At 40.0% G+C, this 18,658-nt stretch overlaps 1 protein-coding gene across 2 annotated transcripts in view; it reads right to left on the reverse strand.

Moving 5' to 3' along the window:
* Window positions 1-7,439: 7,439 nt before the first annotated feature.
* Window positions 7,440-18,658, reverse strand: part of mcama (melanoma cell adhesion molecule a) — an 84,950-nt gene continuing 73,731 nt past the window's right edge. Inside the window, exons 14-16 of one of the 2 annotated variants that reach the window (XM_080780112.1) lie at window positions 10,988-11,117; window positions 10,548-10,665; window positions 7,440-9,750 (exon numbers count right to left, since the gene is read on the reverse strand). In XM_080780112.1, coding sequence (XP_080636238.1) covers window positions 9,730-9,750; window positions 10,548-10,665; window positions 10,988-11,117 — 269 coding nt within the window. In that variant the 3' untranslated portion in view covers window positions 7,440-9,729. Of the gene's footprint in view, window positions 9,756-10,547; window positions 10,666-10,987; window positions 11,118-18,658 lie in introns of both variants that reach the window. The other variant, XM_080780113.1, reaches the window with a different exon arrangement.

Genomic DNA, 18,658 nt, shown 5'->3' on the forward strand with positions numbered 1-18,658 from the left:
AAAAATGATGAAAAACTGCGTGCCATAGTATGCCGTACGATATGGGCTATAGCCCACGGTCCAAAATGATGAGAAACGAGGCTAACTTTTTTTTTCAAAATTTCAAAAAACATGGGCTATAACCCACCGTTTTTTTCATTTTTTCATTTTTTTCAAATCCTCAAAAATGATGAAAAACGGCGTGCCATAGTATGCCGTACGATATAGGCTATAGCCCATGGTCCAAAATGATGAGAAACGAGGCTAACTTTTTTTTCAAAATTTCAAAAACATGGGCTATAACCCATCGTTTTTGTCATTTCGTCATTTTTTTCAAATCCTCAAAAATGATGAAAAACGGCGCGCTATAGTATGCCGTACGATATGGGCTATAGCCCATGGTCCAAAATGATGAGAAACGAGGCTAACTTTTTTTTCCAAAATTTCAAAAAACATGGGCTATAACCCATCGTTTTTGTCATTTTGTCATTTTTTTCAAATCCTCAAAAATGATGAAAAACGGCGCGCTATAGTATGCCGTACGATATGGGCTATAGCCCATGGTCCAAAATGATGAGAAACGAGGCTAACTTTTTTTTCCAAAATTTCAAAAAACATGGGCTATAACCCATCGTTTTTGTCATTTTGTCATTTTTTTCAAATCCTCAAAAATGATGAAAAACGGCGCGCTATAGTATGCCGTACGATATGGGCTATAGCCTATGGTCCAAAATGATGAGAAACGAGGCTAACTTTTTTTGCCAAAATTTCAAAAACATGGGCTATAACCCATCGTTTTTGTCATTTCGTCATTTTTTTCAAATCCTCAAAAATGATGAAAAACGGCGCGCTATAGTATGCCGTACGATATGGGCTATAGCCCATGGTCCAAAATGATGAGAAACGAGGCTAACTTTTTTTTTCAAAATTTCAAAAACATGGGCTATAACCCATCGTTTTTGTCATTTCGTCATTTTTTTCAAATCCTCAAAAATGATGAAAAACGGCGCGCTATAGTATGCCGTACGATATGGGCTATAGCCCATGGTCCAAAATGATGAGAAACGAGGCTAACTTTTTTTTCCAAAATTTCAAAAAACATGGGCTATAACCCATCGTTTTTGTCATTTTGTCATTTTTTTCAAATCCTCAAAAATGATGAAAAACGGCGCGCTATAGTATGCCGTACGATATGGGCTATAGCCCATGGTCCAAAATGATGAGAAACGAGGCTAACTTTTTTTTCCAAAATTTCAAAAAACATGGGCTATAACCCATCGTTTTTGTCATTTTGTCATTTTTTTCAAATCCTCAAAAATGATGAAAAACGGCGCGCTATAGTATGCCGTACGATATGGGCTATAGCCTATGGTCCAAAATGATGAGAAACGAGGCTAACTTTTTTTGCCAAAATTTCAAAAACATGGGCTATAACCCATCGTTTTTGTCATTTCGTCATTTTTTTCAAATCCTCAAAAATGATGAAAAACGGCGCGCTATAGTATGCCGTACGATATGGGCTATAGCCCATGGTCCAAAATGATGAGAAACGAGGCTAACTTTTTTTTTCAAATTTCAAAAAACATGGGCTATAACCCATCGTTTTTGTCATTTTGTCATTTTTTTCAAATCCTCAAAAATGATGAAAAACAGCGCGCTATAGTATGCCGTACGATATGGGCTATAGCCCATGGTCCAAAATCATGAGAAACGAGGCTAACTTTTTTTTTCAAAATTTCAAAAAACATGGGCTATAACCCATCGTTTTTGTCATTTTGTCATTTTTTTCAAATCCTCAAAAATGATGAAAAACGGCGCGCTATAGTATGCCGTACGATATGGGCTATAGCCCATGGTCCAAAATGATGAGAAACGAGGCTAACTTTTTTTTTCAAAATTTCAAAAACATGGGCTATAACCCATCGTTTTTGTCATTTCGTCATTTTTTTCAAATCCTCAAAAATGATGAAAAACGGCGCGCTATAGTATGCCGTACGATATGGGCTATAGCCCATGGTCCAAAATGATGAGAAACGAGGCTAACTTTTTTTTTCAAAATTTCAAAAAACATGGGCTATAACCCATCGTTTTTGTCATTTTGTCATTTTTTTCAAATCCTCAAAAATGATGAAAAACGGCGCGCTATAGTATGCCGTACGATATGGCTATAGCCCATGGTCCAAAATGATGAGAAACGAGGCTAACTTTTTTTTTCAAAATTTCAAAAACATGGGCTATAACTCATCGTTTTTGTCATTTTGTCATTTTTTCCAAATCCTCAAAAATGATGAAAAACTGCGCGCTATAGTATGCCGTACGATATGGGCTATAGCCCACGGTCCAAAATGATGAGAAACGAGGCTAACTTTTTTTTTCAAAATTTCAAAAAACATGGGCTATAACCCACCGTTTTTTTCATTTTTCATTTTTTTCAAATCCTCAAAAATGATGAAAAACGGCGTGCCATAGTATGCCGTACGATATGGGCTATAGCCCACGGTCCAAAATGATGAGAAACGAGGCTAACTTTTTTTTTTCAAAATTTCAAAAAACATGGGCTATAACCCACCGTTTTTTTCATTTTTTCATTTTTTTCAAATCCTCAAAAATGATGAAAAACGGCGTGCCATAGTATGCCGTACGATATGGGCTATAGCCCACGGTTAAAAATGATGAGAAACGAGGCTAACTTTTTTTTTCAAAATTTCAAAAAACATGGGCTATAACCCACCGTTTTTTTCATTTTTCATTTTTTTCAAATCCTCAAAAATGATGAAAAACTGCGCGCTATAGTATGCCGTACGATATGGGCTATAGCCCACGGTCCAAAATGATGAGAAACGAGGCTAACTTTTTTTTTCAAAATTTCAAAAAACATGGGCTATAACCCACCGTTTTTTTCATTTTTTCATTTTTTACAAATCCTCAAAAATGATGAAAAACGGCGCGCTATAGTATGCCGTACGATATGGGCTATAGCCCACGGTCCAAAATGATGAGAAACGAGGCTAACTTTTTTTTTCAAAATTTCAAAAAACATGGGCTATAACCCACCGTTTTTTTTCATTTTTCATTTTTTTCAAATCCTCAAAAATGATGAAAAACGGCGTGCCATAGTATGCCGTACGATATGGGCTATAGCCCACGGTCCAAAATGATGAGAAACGAGAATAACTTTTTTTTTTCAAAATTTCAAAAAACATGGGCTATAACCCACCGTTTTTTTCATTTTTTTCAAATCCTCAAAAATGATGAAAAACGGCGTGCCATAGTATGCCGTACGATATGGGCTATAGCCCACGGTTCAAAATGATGAGAAACGAGGCTAACTTTTTTTTTCAAAATTTCAAAAAACATGGGCTATAACCCACCGTTTTTTTCATTTTTCATTTTTTTCAAATCCTCAAAAATGATGAAAAACGGCGTGCCATAGTATGCCGTACGATATGGGCTATAGCCCACGGTCCAAAATGATGAGAAACGAGGCTAACTTTTTTTTTCAAAATTTCAAAAAACATGGGCTATAACCCACCGTTTTTTTCATTTTTTCATTTTTTTCAAATCCTCAAAAATGATGAAAAACTGCGTGCCATAGTATGCCGTACGATATGGGCTATAGCCCATAATTTTCAATTTCCGCAATTTTCAATTTCCGCAATTTTCAATTTCTACAATTTTCAATTTCCGCAAATTTCAATTTCCGCAATTTCCGCAATTTTCAATTTCCGAAATTTCCGCAATTTTCAATTTCCGCAATTTTCTGCAATTTTTCCGCAACACTCCGCAATTTTTCCGCAACACTCCGCAATTTGCTAATGTTTCTCATCCTCCGCAACACTCCGTAAAAGCTGAATAATAAAGTGTGAATGGAGTTTCTAGGAGAAAGTGCTTTTTTGACGTGCAAATGTCTGCCATTGAGCCCCATTGTAAATTTTGTTTGTTTTTTGGATTACAGATCGGTCAGACATTGCTGTTTTATATCCCTGCAACCTTACCAAATAAAACAAGACACAATTCAAGTTGGACATTTTTTTTATTTATTTGGCATTGCTTTTCTTGCAAAAAAGGGAGTTATAAAAATGCAAGCTTCAAATAACAACATGTACAGTACTTAATTTACACACCTTTAAAACAAAAACAAAAAAAAGGTTATGACAAAAATATTGGAACAGTGCTGGTACAGAAGTTTTCAATTTGTAAGAAAATCCTATAATATTGAGCAAAATGAAAAGAGAAAGAAAAGGAAAGCATAACAAAATGCTCGTTTGCAGACCTACACATTCTGAACTGTTTCCAACGACACCACAGTATAACTACACAACTCACATCCAAACTAGAGCCAGCTGAACAAAAAGGCACAAATTCTATTTCTCTTCGCTTCCTACATGCTGCCGCTGTCGAGTGGAAACCTTGTATGTCTTACATACATTTTAGAAAATGAAAACTTCCAATTAAAAAAAAAATAAGCAAAAATAGCAGTTGAGCTTCTAGATAGGCTATTTTAGCTATTTTGTCAGACACTGTAGTATGATACAGTAGGGCATTGATTTAGGGAAAAAAGTTAAAAAACATAAATAGCTGAATTATGGAGATACAAGGTTTCGGCTTGACAGCTAACGACATGCTGCGGTATGACATGTGGGCTAACAGAGAGCAGGCTTGACTGGCTGCAGTAACCAAAATGATAGGATACAGCTTCAACATGCCAAAGATATGCCTGGACATTCTCCCAAAAACTGTGAAAATGTAACTTTCTTCTGAATAAAAGGAGGGGGGGGGGGGGGCATTACATATCGCTACACTGTAATGTCTGATTCATACTTAGTCTTGCTTCGGTATTGCACACTGAAAAACAAAAACAAAACAAAAAATGTTGCCGTGTGACATATTGTGACCTTATGGATCAGCTATTTTCAGTGTGCGACACCCATGCATGACTAACTGAGGCTTAAATATAGCAAGCCACTGGGCAGTGTCGACTGTCGAGCGAGTGGCAACCAAAAACAAAGAAAGAAAAACCTACATAGTAAGCATCCAGAAATCAATGGTTCATACAAACAAGAGTGACCCTTAGGTTTTCCCCATTAATACAAAGAAACAAAACAAAACAAACCATCAAAACCAACAAAACAGGAACATTTTTAATTCAGTGTACTATGATGCATTCTAAAAACAATTATAAAAAATAAAATAAAAAGACAAGTCTCTGCAGATTATTACTAATGCACAGCCTTGTCAAAAAACAAAACAAAACAAGACAATCTGTGTTTGAAACTATTTACAAACAATACAAGAGGTGAACAGCAGTTTGCAAAAGACCATCTTTGTCTGAATGCTCCAGTCCCTGTGGTACCTGCGATTCTTTCCCTCTACCCGTGATGATTTGTTTTTGTTTCATCATAATGGCAAAACAGTAAAGTAGGATGCTGACATTTAATGGTGTTGTGCATGTATTTAACTAGCAAGGGCCATTTTTAAATGCTTTGCATTTTTCATTTGTTTTTCCTTCAATCACCACTTGTTCTGAATATACATGAAAGGTGTGTTGACTAATTGAATATTCAATTATGTTCTAGTAGTAGCTGTTAGAACATGTCACAATTAAACTAATGCGTAACAATTGCAGCCAGATAGAAAAGGCTTGTTTACAGGATAATGGACACCTTTTAGATGTCAAATCACGTCTATATTTAATGGTTTTTGTTGTTAACACATTGATGTATATAATATACCATACAGAGGAGAAATGCGCACGCAGCAGACGAAGAGAACTTCCATGGTGTTTATTCAAACGGAGTACAGCATACACAGCAACAGCAATCTCTCACGCCAGCCATGCAGAGTGCATGGCTAACGTCTCCCACAAGGCTCGCGCCTCGACTGACTGACTCGATAGCCTTGTAGGCCACCTTTTTAAACATTCCACATTGGTCAAGCGGGTCGACACGGTGCATATCTATTATAGTAGCAAAGTCCTTTGATTCAATCACTCTGTCCCTTTACGTCAACAGACCCCTAATTTACATAGACCGGAATTAGGCTCCTAGCTTCTCCTGAGAGGCCGACACCCCTAGGCAGCTGTCCACCACAAGGTCTACTGTATGTAAATTTACACAATTGACACGAAGGCATTGCAACACAGTATAATTATGAGATCCTAAATATTCTTCATATTCCCCCCTTGATCATCACAAGATGATCATCTAAAAATATGGAACCATAATTACCTTACACCCCCCTTGACCCTCAGCTTGACAATACATTCGAGAAACCAAAAATAACAGCCTTACAGTACAGAATTCCCCCAACATGGTTTTCAGACATCCATACGTATATGAATAATGGAAAAATGATTAATACAGGTAACAGACATTAAACAATACATATGCCGCTTTCAGCTCCCTTTTACAAGAGCACTTTTTTTTGATACGTAATAACCTACATGATTTACAAACTAAACTCTGCTGTCCAATGTTAAATACACAATGCCAGCTAAACCACTCTCGGATTTACGTCTGACCAACATCACACACTGGTGATCCAAGTAGATACACATTCCACGCCAGAGTCTAACAATAATATCACATATATCTCTTCATATCTTATAGGAAAATACCTCATTGACTCATAATTAGGCTAAATGACTCAACTTATCTAATTATACGACAAACACATACCAACATGAGGCCTATTATAATTCATGCTGAAAACAAACGAGACGCACAATTTGTTAAACAGAGAGAAGAAAGTCCATCTTTTCTCTGTACGAACAAAGGAAACTTCTTCTCTGTATGCTGCTCATTCTAGTTTACCTCGAAATGTTCGCTCAGCTGCACGGATAAAAGTTCAAGAGTCTGCAGTCACTGCTGTTCTCCGCTGTCCTCGTCATCATCTCATTCTCCCCCCTCCCAACTCTGTTCAAAACAGAGATGGGACGAAAAGAAAAGCCCGGAACACCGTCATCACAGACCCCTTTCTGTGAAGGCCCTCAGCTTGCAGGTCAGTCGGCCACTGCTGCTCCGCGCTGCGTCTCACCGATCCCCGCCCGCAATCGCTGTCCCCGCGCCGACGTGATGAATGACCAAGGCCTCCGCGTGGCTGTCGCCGCTCCATCGACCTCACCGCAGCTCACCCGTGACACCCGTCCGGTGGCTCGTCATCGGTCCCCGTCGCACAACACTCCTCGCGGTGGCCGTCGTCATCATCCCCGCTGCGAATGGACAAGAGATCACGGCCGGGTCGGGTCCGCTGAAGCTTCTTCCGTCGCCGCTCACAAAAAACTCCCCTCCACCGAATTAGACGAAAAAAAAGCCGCTGGTACTGTTTCATCTGACGTGATAAACACACCAACACGACCGGTTTCTGGCACCATCTGATGTATATAATATACCATACAGAGGAGAAATGCGCACGCAGCAGACGAAGAGAACTTCCATGGTGTTTATTCAAACGGAGTACAGCATACACAGCAACAGCAATCTCTCACGCCAGCCATGCAGAGTGCATGGCTAACGTCTCCCACAAGGCTCGCGCCTCGACTGACTGACTCGATAGCCTTGTAGGCCACCTTTTTAAACATTCCACATTGGTCAAGCGGGTCGACACGGTGCATATCTATTATAGTAGCAAAGTCCTTTGATTCAATCACTCTGTCCCTTTACGTCAACAGACCCCTAATTTACATAGACCGGAATTAGGCTCCTAGCTTCTCCTGAGAGGCCGACACCCCTAGGCAGCTGTCCACCACAAGGTCTACTGTATGTAAATTTACACAATTGACACGAAGGCATTGCAACACAGTATAATTATGAGATCCTAAATATTCTTCAACATGTTACATGTTATCGCTGAATTCAATTGTAGTGGCCTTCAATTCTCATGAAACATGATGTTTCATGACGAGGTTCTTTTGAACAACAATTGTAGCTAAAGCCCATTTGACACAAATATCTCCTTAGAATTGTATTCCAGGGCGACCTTCTATTGAACTGTCTTAATAAGGACTCCTCCATGAATGCAGGTGTTAATCCTTTAGCACATACATATTTCACACCATGAAATGTCAAGCATGGCTACTGACAGGGATGGGTTCTTGAGTTTGGGTGTTGTTAACACATTCCTATACAAGTCCCAATGGGCTTTATAGTTATACAACAGTGCAGATAAGATCTGAGTACTGGCTCAGATGTCCATGTTAAAGCTGACTTTTGACTCTTTTCCACTGCGATCAGTAACCCAGAACTTTTTTCCATTATGACCAGAGCCACCACTGGTTGTGCGTTCTGAGCTTGTAGTTCCGCATTTCTTTATACCACTTACTGAGCAGGGCACCAAATTAGGTTCTGAGAACCTCGTCTGAAAACGAGACATATAGCGTGTGGAAACAAACGCAGAACCCGTCAAATACGTTGCATGGCACGGTGCACGGTTCACTTAAGTTCTTATAGCGGAAAACAGACAATTCCGTCATGGCAGTTGAGCTTCAGTGTAGGGACTTGTGATTCTCTGAGTGTGCCCAGGGGTCACTGGAGCGCCACCCAGAATGGCTACGTTCTTTAGAAAGAGCTTTGGATGGACATCATCAAACCCAGAAGACAGTGAGTGGACCCAGGAGGTCCTCTAGTCTGTGACGCAGGCAAGCCAAAGACGAAAACGTCTCCAAAAAAAACAAAAACATGATGAAACGATGACTACTGTATGAAAAGAAATCTGTTGCCAAAATATCTTAAATAACATAATATATATAATATGTACACTTTCATAAAGTTTATGACGCAGATAATACACACGTCAACACACGCAAAACGGCAAACGACTACATATCTCTTGGGGGGGGGGGGCAAAAAACAACAAAAAACTTGAAGAACCATCGATTCAAACATCTTCAAAAAAAAGAGAGAAAAAAGTACTGTATACTGTATGTACACACCTTGTGGTCTTTGTCATCGTATGTGTTATGAGTTGGTGTGTTTGTGTGTGTTTATGAATATGGGTGCGTCTATATACTGGTGCGTGATTCTGAATCGTATGTTTCCCCGTAGGAATTTGGCAAAAAATAAAAAATAAATCCAATACTGCGGTACATGGTGGAGAAGAGCAGTGGTTGGAAATGGGGGGGGGGGGGGGTCCCAAAATGGACATGGTATGTAAAAGCATGGTTCATACTCCTTTCGACGTCAGAACATTTCTTCGGAAAGGGAGGTGACATAACTACAAAGTAACGTTATTCCGAGCGTCGGAAGGGGCGATCCCAGAACCTTTCCTCGGAACCCGTGCACCTCCAGATGTCCTGATTCTTGAGCTATAGTTCGGAAAGCCTGTCCGAAACGGAAGATTTTCCGACGTCGGAAAGGAGTATGTTTTGGCCTTGAATGTGAGAGCGTACAAATGGAACAAAATGGACCATTAACGTGTCCATTCGGTTCCATTTGTACACTCTCAAGAGTTATTGGGGATAAATGTAAAAAGAAAGGTGAGAACCACTGGAGTAGAGAAACTGAAGTGATGGCTGCAGAAGCAGGTCCTCAGAGGGCTCAGCATGGTGGTGGTAGTGGTGCTGCTGTTGGAAGGAAGGGGGCTTCCACAGGGACAGGTTGTGTTTGAGCATGTTGGTGGGAGTGGTGCTGCTGTTGGAAGGAAGGGGGCTTCCACAGGGTGGTGGTAGTGGTGCTGCTGTTGGAAGGAAGGGGGCTTCCACAGGGACAGGTTGTGTTTCAGCTGGCCCGCTCACAGCACTGCCTTCTGCACGTGTCACTTCTGCAGCTCCAGGTACTTTACTCCAAGGAGGAGGGAGGGAGGGAGGGAGGGAGGGAGAGAGGGGCGGACACATGTTAATAACATCATCACCAAGCAGGGAAAGCAAAACATCTTTACACCGTTTTCACTGTTCATAATGACATACCCAATAAAGTAATTGAATATTAACACCATGTCATTTTTATTTAATCGATTATTATTTTATATAACTGTTGCAGCCCTAATCTGAATGTCATGATGCTGACATCATCAATATCATAAATGAGAAAAAGAGGTTGCGCATCAGCAATGGTTGCATCTTTGTCCGCCATTTATTTACAGTTTTGGATGTGCTACCTTTTTGGAATTGTTTATTTTTTATTTTTATATAACTTTATTTATAAGATTTTTAATTTTTGTAGACAAACAACCCCACATATACCCCACCCTCCCCGGTTCCATCACAAAGCAAAACAACAACAACACACAAAAAAAAAACTAAAACTAAAAAACAACAACAAAATAAAATAAACAGGTTTTGGAATTGTTTTAATTCCTGCTTTTTGCTCATCCATATCATGTCAGTATCACCGTCACGGTCAGCATCATAGTCAGTGATGTGACAGGGCTACAGAAACCACAGCTCACTTGCTTTTAACAAGCACATATCACTCACCCTTTAATAACACAATTGCGCCTACATCTGGAAAATACCTGTGACTCCTTGAATGTACCTTTTGTTAGCTTACTATGTGTTCAGACTTTGTTGGCTAGGGTTCACCAAGTGCCATTGTTTTGTGCAATAGTCCATATGTCATACTTGTTGCAGTTACCTGGTCGCTGGGAGCCTTCTGGTCCCCATTGACTCCCTTCAGGAGGACTACTTCCTCCGTCTTCGCCTCTGTCTTCATCTCCACAACTATGTCATCTTTGGTGGTCTTTTCTTTGGTGCTGCAGACAAAGTAATCACAGAGTTATCATATCTGAAAGCTGACAACACAGCAGGAAATAAGTAGTGGAAGAAGTACTCAGATTATTTACTAATAATAATCTAAATCTAATAATTAATAATCTAAATCTGCAAAGTAACTAAAGCTGTGAAATAATTGTAGTGGAGTAAATGGTACAATCATTTCCTCTGAGATGTAAGTCGTTTCTGGTTGGCTGTAGGGCTGAAAGTCTCTCTGTATTCTCTATTTATATTTCTCCTTCTCGAATGGTGGTTGATTTTATAAGCAATGAAGCAGAACTGGGAGCATCTGACGGCACTTACATCTCCTGCTTTCCGGAGCGTCCGCAGGGAATCTTGCCCTTCTTATGGAGGAAGTAGAGAACACTGCCCAAGATGGCCAACAGCAGGATGCACAGGATAATGATCACGATGATCACCCCACTGCCTTCAGCTACACAGAGAGAGAGAGAGAGATGTTAATAAGACGCTCATCAGCAGGATTGACTGACATTCAAGGGGTGCCAAGGTTCTTCCACACCAGGGGGGCACGTGAGATTATTATATTATATATATATATATATATATATTATTATTATTATTTTTTTTATTTTTTTTTACAAATTCTAGTCGTATCCCCTGTAAACGCTCCTCAGAAATGATAAACATTTGCATCACTTTTGTCTTTCCTGATTGAAAAGGGATTAACTACTTAAGCCCAATTGTGAAAATAGACAATCTTCAAGCTCACAACGCATTGCAACGTGACACGTGAACCTTCCCCAAAATAGGAATACCAGGTTTTAAACAGCCGTGTAAATGTTGATCTCCCCTTCTCCTTCCAATGTACTACTTTGACTGTCTTTCCAGGCAGAGAGAGCAAGAGAGAAAGCGAGAGAGAGAGATCCCCTTCCGTGATGATGAAAGACACATGCAATAGGTCATGTGGATAATCTGACTCTGGTGATTAATTATTAAGGATGCAAGATGTAGGCACCTGAGGTAATGTTAGCCTACCAGCTTGCGTTGACTATTCATAATTGTCTTCTCATCTCCGTCAATAGCAAAACAACCACTGATTCCAAGGTTGAGACCGACTGCATCCACCAGATTCCCTTCTGATGAATTTTGATTCTATCAGACTATCAGTGTATCTATCGTTCATAAAATCACTCTGAAAATGCTTCAAACGATATCGTTCACCACTATCGTTGTCGTTATAGTTGTGGACTATTTGTGTTTTTGCATAAATAAACGCCCTACTTGATCATACTACAGCGTCACACAAATGTATCAAAAGTAGCAGATCCACCAGATCGAAGCGTGGCGCGATGCAATGCATTTTGAGTTTGTCCATCTGCTACTTCTCCTATTTTTGAATTTGAGTCCAGAAAAGTTACTGCTTTGGACATATGAGGTTCCCACCCGACAGAGACTATATTGAACAGCCCTTAATACTTGCACTGCCGTGCACTGCAGGCTCACTGATTGTCCACAGTGCTGCTGTGGATTTCAAGCCTGTGACAAAGTTCTGGCAGTTGGGGAAAACGTTGTGCCACAAATCATGTAGTGTGACAGGTGATATAATTGCATCGCAGTGAGAAACATGGCAGAGAATGCCCACATGCTGGCACAGCATTAAAGGGGAAGTACTTTGAACTAAGAAAGAGCAAGGTGCACTGAAGAATGAAGGTAGACCTACAGTGGAATAAGGGGATATCAGAACAGTAATTAATTTCATAATGTCTACAATGTGGTGTTAAAAATGTAACGTGGCAGTTTGAGAATGTTACTTGTATTGGTCAGTTCTGAACTCATACTTTTAAAAATATATTTTCCTTTGATTTCAAATATTACAGCTGCTCCAGATAGCCCTCTGATAAAAAGTGTTTGTTTGTTGTGTGTTTGTTTTTTTTTACAAATGACATACACTGCCCTTAGGCACATTAGCTGTATGCTACATGAGTGGATTGATATGCCTCAATTATTCCAATACTACAGAAGCACTAGTCTGGCATAGCCAAACGAAAAGAGATCTGTCTACTGATTAGTCTCTGGGGAAATCTAAATTGAATGTAGGGACTAGAATAGTGGCGAGAACGGCTGCCTCGCATGGCTCATTTCCCCCCTAAATGCATTCAACTGTGCTGCCACCAAAATGTGGAATGACCTACCAAAAGACATAACGCTTTGCGACTCAAAACTCAAAACTAACCTAAAATAATTCCTGTCCTCAAAATACAAGTGAACAGATAATACAACTCCTTGAACATCTCGATAGTAGAATCCTCTGCCCCCCCCCCCCTCTTTTACTGTATGATTCTACTGAGCTTTATTCCAATGTTTTGTACTGTATTTGTATTGTATTACTGATTAATTTAGTGCATAGTTTTTCTTTAGCATAACCTTTGACTGTACTGTCTGTAATAATCATGATAAGGTATTCAATCAACCACAAACCTACACCTACTGCATTGAAACACAACAACAAACCAGTCCAGGACAACCCTTTAGTATTTACATTGGTTCTGAAATGCATGTTTTAGCCCATTCACTGAATTTGGATGTCATAAGACATGAAGGACACAATTGCATTTAAACTACTGTATATTATTGATTAATAAAATCAATGGTAAAATGTGGAATGCCGTACAATTTAATCGAGGGTACAACGTTAGATACTAAAGAATGACATATCATATTTGGAAAACAATTCACAATCGGTAAAGAATAGAATGATCAATTATAATTTAGTACACAGAACACATTTCACTCCTGTTAGATTGCATAGGATGGGTGTATCTGATTCTGACGTGTATGTTGGCATTGTAAACAGGAGCAAGGTATGTTTTATCACTTGGTAAGGGCTCACCTCGTACTAAAGTTAAAATCTTCTGGGAAAATGTTACACAATCTCTGAATGAGATCATTGGCTACACGGTTGGTTGTGATCCTGTAATGTGTCTGTTGAATTGAATTATACGGTGGAAGGAATTTGGTCTAAACATAACAAACCGATAATAGCACGCCTGATTGTGATTGCAACAAACTGTAAGGATGCAGATCATTGTTTTGATTTTTAAAAAAGTGGGGGACTTTTTTCTGCCTTTATTTATAGTTAGAGTTATACTACAGTATAGTTTATAGTAGAGAGGTGACAGGGAACAGGGGGAGCGAGATGGGGAGAGACGTGCAACAAAGGCTGTGAGGAACAGGACTTGAACCTGTGGTGTGCTGTCAGGCTACTGCCCAGACCGCGAGGCCAGCGGTCCCAGCATGGAAACCAGACCAATATGCCACAGGAAAAAGAAAATCCCTGTGGAGATTGGTTTGAATCACATTTCTCTCACCCCAGAGTTGTGGGTGACCACTATTCAAAGTGAGACTTTTTTTGCTGTGATGTTGGAATCTGTTTGTAACGCGTATATTTATTCTACGTCCGAGCATAGACATGGTAACGCCCCGCCTGCCTCTGATTGGCCTACCGACACTGCCGGCCTTACCAGACCTTCCTCCGATGTGGATTATTAGTCTGCCGCGAGGTTACTCCGTGGTGGGAAATAAATACATACGATATAATACATATAATACATGTTGTACAGTGTAACCTTGAAACATTATTGTATTGCAAAAAGGTCTCTTTTCCCTTGATCTTTATCGTTTTTAGTATACTGTAATAGTATTAATTTACTACATTTATTATGTATTTATTATTATTATAAACGATAATCAACACTTTAATTTAGAACACACCCAAATCAAATCATACATGCTCAATCAATCATTCAATCAAAGCAAACGGCATAAACAATATTAGTTTGCCTCTTCTACAAAAATATAAGTTACAAGTTACTGTCATGTGTGCCAAGTTGTCATTCTCTTGTAGCCTACTTGTATTATTTATTTCCCACCACGGAGTAACCTCGCGTCTCGGAGGACAGTCTGATGAGACCATTGGGGCAAGACGGTCACTGCGGTCTGAGGGCCAGCTAAACCTCAGGGTCACAAAGAAGACCCGCTTGAAGTCCAGAGGCGACCGAGCGTTTTCCGTTGTAGCCCCTAAACTTTGGAACGCACTCCCCTCCCACGTCAAATCGGCCCCCTCCATCGAGACTTTTAAATCTCGCCTAAAGACCCACCTCTATACCGTGGCTTTTAACCCCGCTTGAGTTCCTTCGGTCCTTGTATATGTTTGTCTCACTGTGATGCTTTTTCTGTTGTTTTTCTGTATTGTGTCTCATTTGTTTTCACTGTTTGTACTTTGTTTTCTCGCTGTTGTTTTTCTGTGTGGTAGCTGTAGTGCATTTGTTTTTATTTTCTCCTGTACAGCACTTTGTAAACTCTGAGTTTTGAAACGTTCTATATAAAAAAAGTGGATTGGATTGGATTAGTGTTGGTAGGCCAATCAGAGGCAGACGGGGTGTTACCATGTCTATGCTCGGACGTAGAATAGATATACGCGTTTGTAACCACCCCTTGGAAATAAATCTTCCACACCGAAGTTCCAGACTAATATCTACGCAGTGATATTAGTCTGGCCATGCCAGGCTACAGCGGTCCAGGCCTTTTATTTATTTTAACTTTTTGGTCTTTATTTAACTTTAAAGGTGTAAACATTTTGTCATTTTAGTTTAGTTAGATTTAGGCTTTAATTTTGTGTACTCAAAAGAAAACCTGATAAAGTACAAAAAGAAAAAAATACGTATGATGGCATAATATCGTACGGCATACTATAGCGTGCCATTTTTCATCATTTTTGAGGATTTGAAAAAAAATGACGAAATGACAAAAACGATGGGTTATAGCCCATGTTTTTTGAAATTTTGGAAAAAAAAGTTAGCCTCGTTTCTCATCATTTTGGACCATGGGCTATAGCCCATATCGTACGGCATGTATAGCGCGCCGTTTTTCATCATTTTTGAGGATTTGAAAAAAAAATACGAAATGACACAAACGATGGGTTATAGCCCATGTTTTTTGAAATTTTGGAAAAAAAAGTTAGCCTCGTTTCTCATCATTTTGGACCATGGGCTATAGCCCATATCGTACGGCATACTATAGCGCGCCGTTTTTCATCATTTTTGAGGATTTGAAAAAAAATACGAAATGACAAAAACGATGGGTTATAGCCCATGTTTTTTGAAATTTTGAAAAAAAAAGTTAGCCTCGTTTCTCATCATTTTGGACCATGGGCTGTAGCCCATATCGTACGGCATACTATAGCGCGCCGTTTTTCATCATTTTTGAGGATTTGAAAAAAATGACGAAATGACAAAAACGATGGGTTATAGCCCATGTTTTTTGAAATTTTGAAAAAAAAGTTAGCCTCGTTTCTCATCATTTTGGACCATGGGCTATAGCCCATATCGTACGGCATACTATAGCGTGCCGTTTTTCATCATTTTTGAGGATTTGAAAAAAATGACGAAATGACAAAAACGATGGGTTATATCCCATGTTTTTGAAATTTTGGAAAAAAAAGTTATCCTCGTTTCTCATCATTTTGGACCATGGGCTATAGCCCATATCGTACGGCATACTATAGCGCGCCGTTTTTCATAATTTTTGAGGATTTGAAAAAAATGACGAAATGACAAAAACGATGGGTTATAGCCCATGTTTTTTGAAATTTTGAAAAAAAAAGTTAGCCTCGTTTCTCATCATTTTGGACCATGGGCTATAGCCCATATCGTACGGCATACTATAGCGCGCCGTTTTTCATAATGTTTGAGGATTTGAAAAAAATTACGAAATGACAAAAACGATGGGTTATAGCCCATGTTTTTTGAAATTTTGAAAAAAAAGTTAGCCTCGTTTTTCATCATTTTGGACCATGGGCTATAGCCCATATCGTACGGCATACTATAGCGCGCCGTTTTTCATCATTTTTGAGGATTTGAAAAAAATGACGAAATTACAAAAACGATGGGTTATAGCCCATGTTTTTTGAAATTTTGAAAAAAAAAGTTAGCCTCGTTTCTCATCATTTTGGACCATGGGCTATAGCCCATATCGTATGGCATACTATAGCGCGCCGTTTTTCATCATTTTTGAGGATTTGAAAAAAATTACGAAATGACAAAAACGATGGGTTATAGCCCATGTTTTTGAAATTTTGAAAAGAAAAGTTAGCCAATGATACATATTATGTATCATTGGCCGCCCAGACAGAGATCTCATTCAGAGAGATCCACACGACGTGGAGACATTGTTTACCTGGATGACCCCGAGCCTGATTTGTACTTTGGTTGAGCGCAGGTGTTGCGCACTGAAAACAGCAGATCTACAAGTTCACAACGCATCGCAGTGCGACACGTTGTGAACCAGCAGATAATGAGAGCTGCAGTGTTTGTGGCAATAATCCACTAAATTCGATCAATACTTTGTATTTTTTATCCAAGTTTTATCAGTGTTGTGTAGGTGGTCTTTTTTAACTATATATTTTTTGATCTAAACTGGAATTTTAATGTCTGGATCTGGATTGAGCCCTTGCTCCAGCTACCTCATGGGTGAGGCCCAGGCTCTTTGTTAGCCTACTGCTACCAGGTTTCACCTAGGCAGCCTTCGCCTTCAAACTTCCAGGCACCAAAACAGCCTGCAGCCAGCCAACACCCGGCTCCACAAGGCCTCCAACAGCCAGGCTACCACAGGGCAGGACGTCAGCAGCCAGGTCTAACATCAGGCTCCACTAGGCCTCCAGCAGAAAGGCTTTTTCAGGCCTCCAGCAGGCAGGCTACCCCAGGGCAGCCCTCCAGCTGCCAGGCAACAACAGTCCCCACAAGGCCTGATACAGCCAGGCTACACCAGGCCTACAGAAGCAAGGCTACCCCAGGGCAGGCCTATAGGTGCCAGGCAAGGTGCTTCAGGCTCCACTAGGCCTCCACCTGCCAGGCAACATCAGGCTCCACTAGGCCTCCAGCAGCAAGGCTACACCAGGCCTCTATCAGGCAAGCTACCCCAGGACAGGCCTCCAGCTGCCAGACAACATCGGGCTCCACAAAGCCTCCAGCAGCCACACATCACCTGGCTCCACCTGCCAGGGATCTTTTTGACTCTGCATATCATCTCGGTTTTGTGAGACCTTTTGTTAGCTGTTTTGGTGAGTTATTTTGGTTTTTTGACTTTTTTGTCCACCTTGGTTTGACTTTTGCAATCAGTTACCATGGGTCCCAAAAAGAATGCGGTCCAGGAAGAAGAGTTTGTGACTGTCTCTGTTCTTAATGATATGTTAGATCAACAAAAGCAATTTTTCAAAGAACTGATGGATCTACAAGAGAAGAACTTTAAATCTTTCTTAAGTCTCATCATGGACTCTACCACAAAAAGAGTTGATGAGCTGGTGAAAACAGTCTGTGACCTTAAACATAGCCTGGAGTTCACACAAGCAGAGACAGATAGTTTTAAAAATGCAAATGTTTTGAACCAGGCAGCACTTGAGTCAAGCACTTTGTTGCTTGGCCAACTGCAATCTGCTCTTGACAAGATCTCCTCTAAAGAAGACTATCTAGAAAATCAGTCTAGGAGAAATAATATCCTGATCGATGGTATTGAGGACTCTAAATCTGAAACATGGCAAGAGACTGAGATTAAGATAAAAAAGATGATGTATGAAAAACTTGATTTGGACTCCAAACTGATTGAGATAGAGAGGGCACACAGAATTGGCACCTTTCTGCCAGAGGGTCGACCCAGATCTATAATTGCCAAATTGCTCAGATATAAAGACAAGGAGGCGATTATGAAAAGGGGCAAAAAACTCAAAGGTTCTAAGATCTTCATCAATGAGGATTTTTCTGAAAAAGTCAGACTAAAACGGAAAGAATTACTTCCCCTTCTTCGTGAAGAACGAAATAAAGGGAACTTTGCATATCTCAAATATGATCAGCTGATTTCCCACCCCCCTAGGCCCGTTGCAATCAATACAAACGTTGCAGACGAGACCAGTTGAGCCAATGGCTGGCTAACCTGGGTATATATCTATTGCCAAAGTTTTAT

Source organism: Protomyctophum bolini (genome assembly GCF_963924005.1).
Source record: "Protomyctophum bolini genome assembly, chromosome: 13".
In the NCBI taxonomy this organism is placed as follows: Eukaryota; Metazoa; Chordata; class Actinopteri; order Myctophiformes; family Myctophidae; genus Protomyctophum; species Protomyctophum bolini.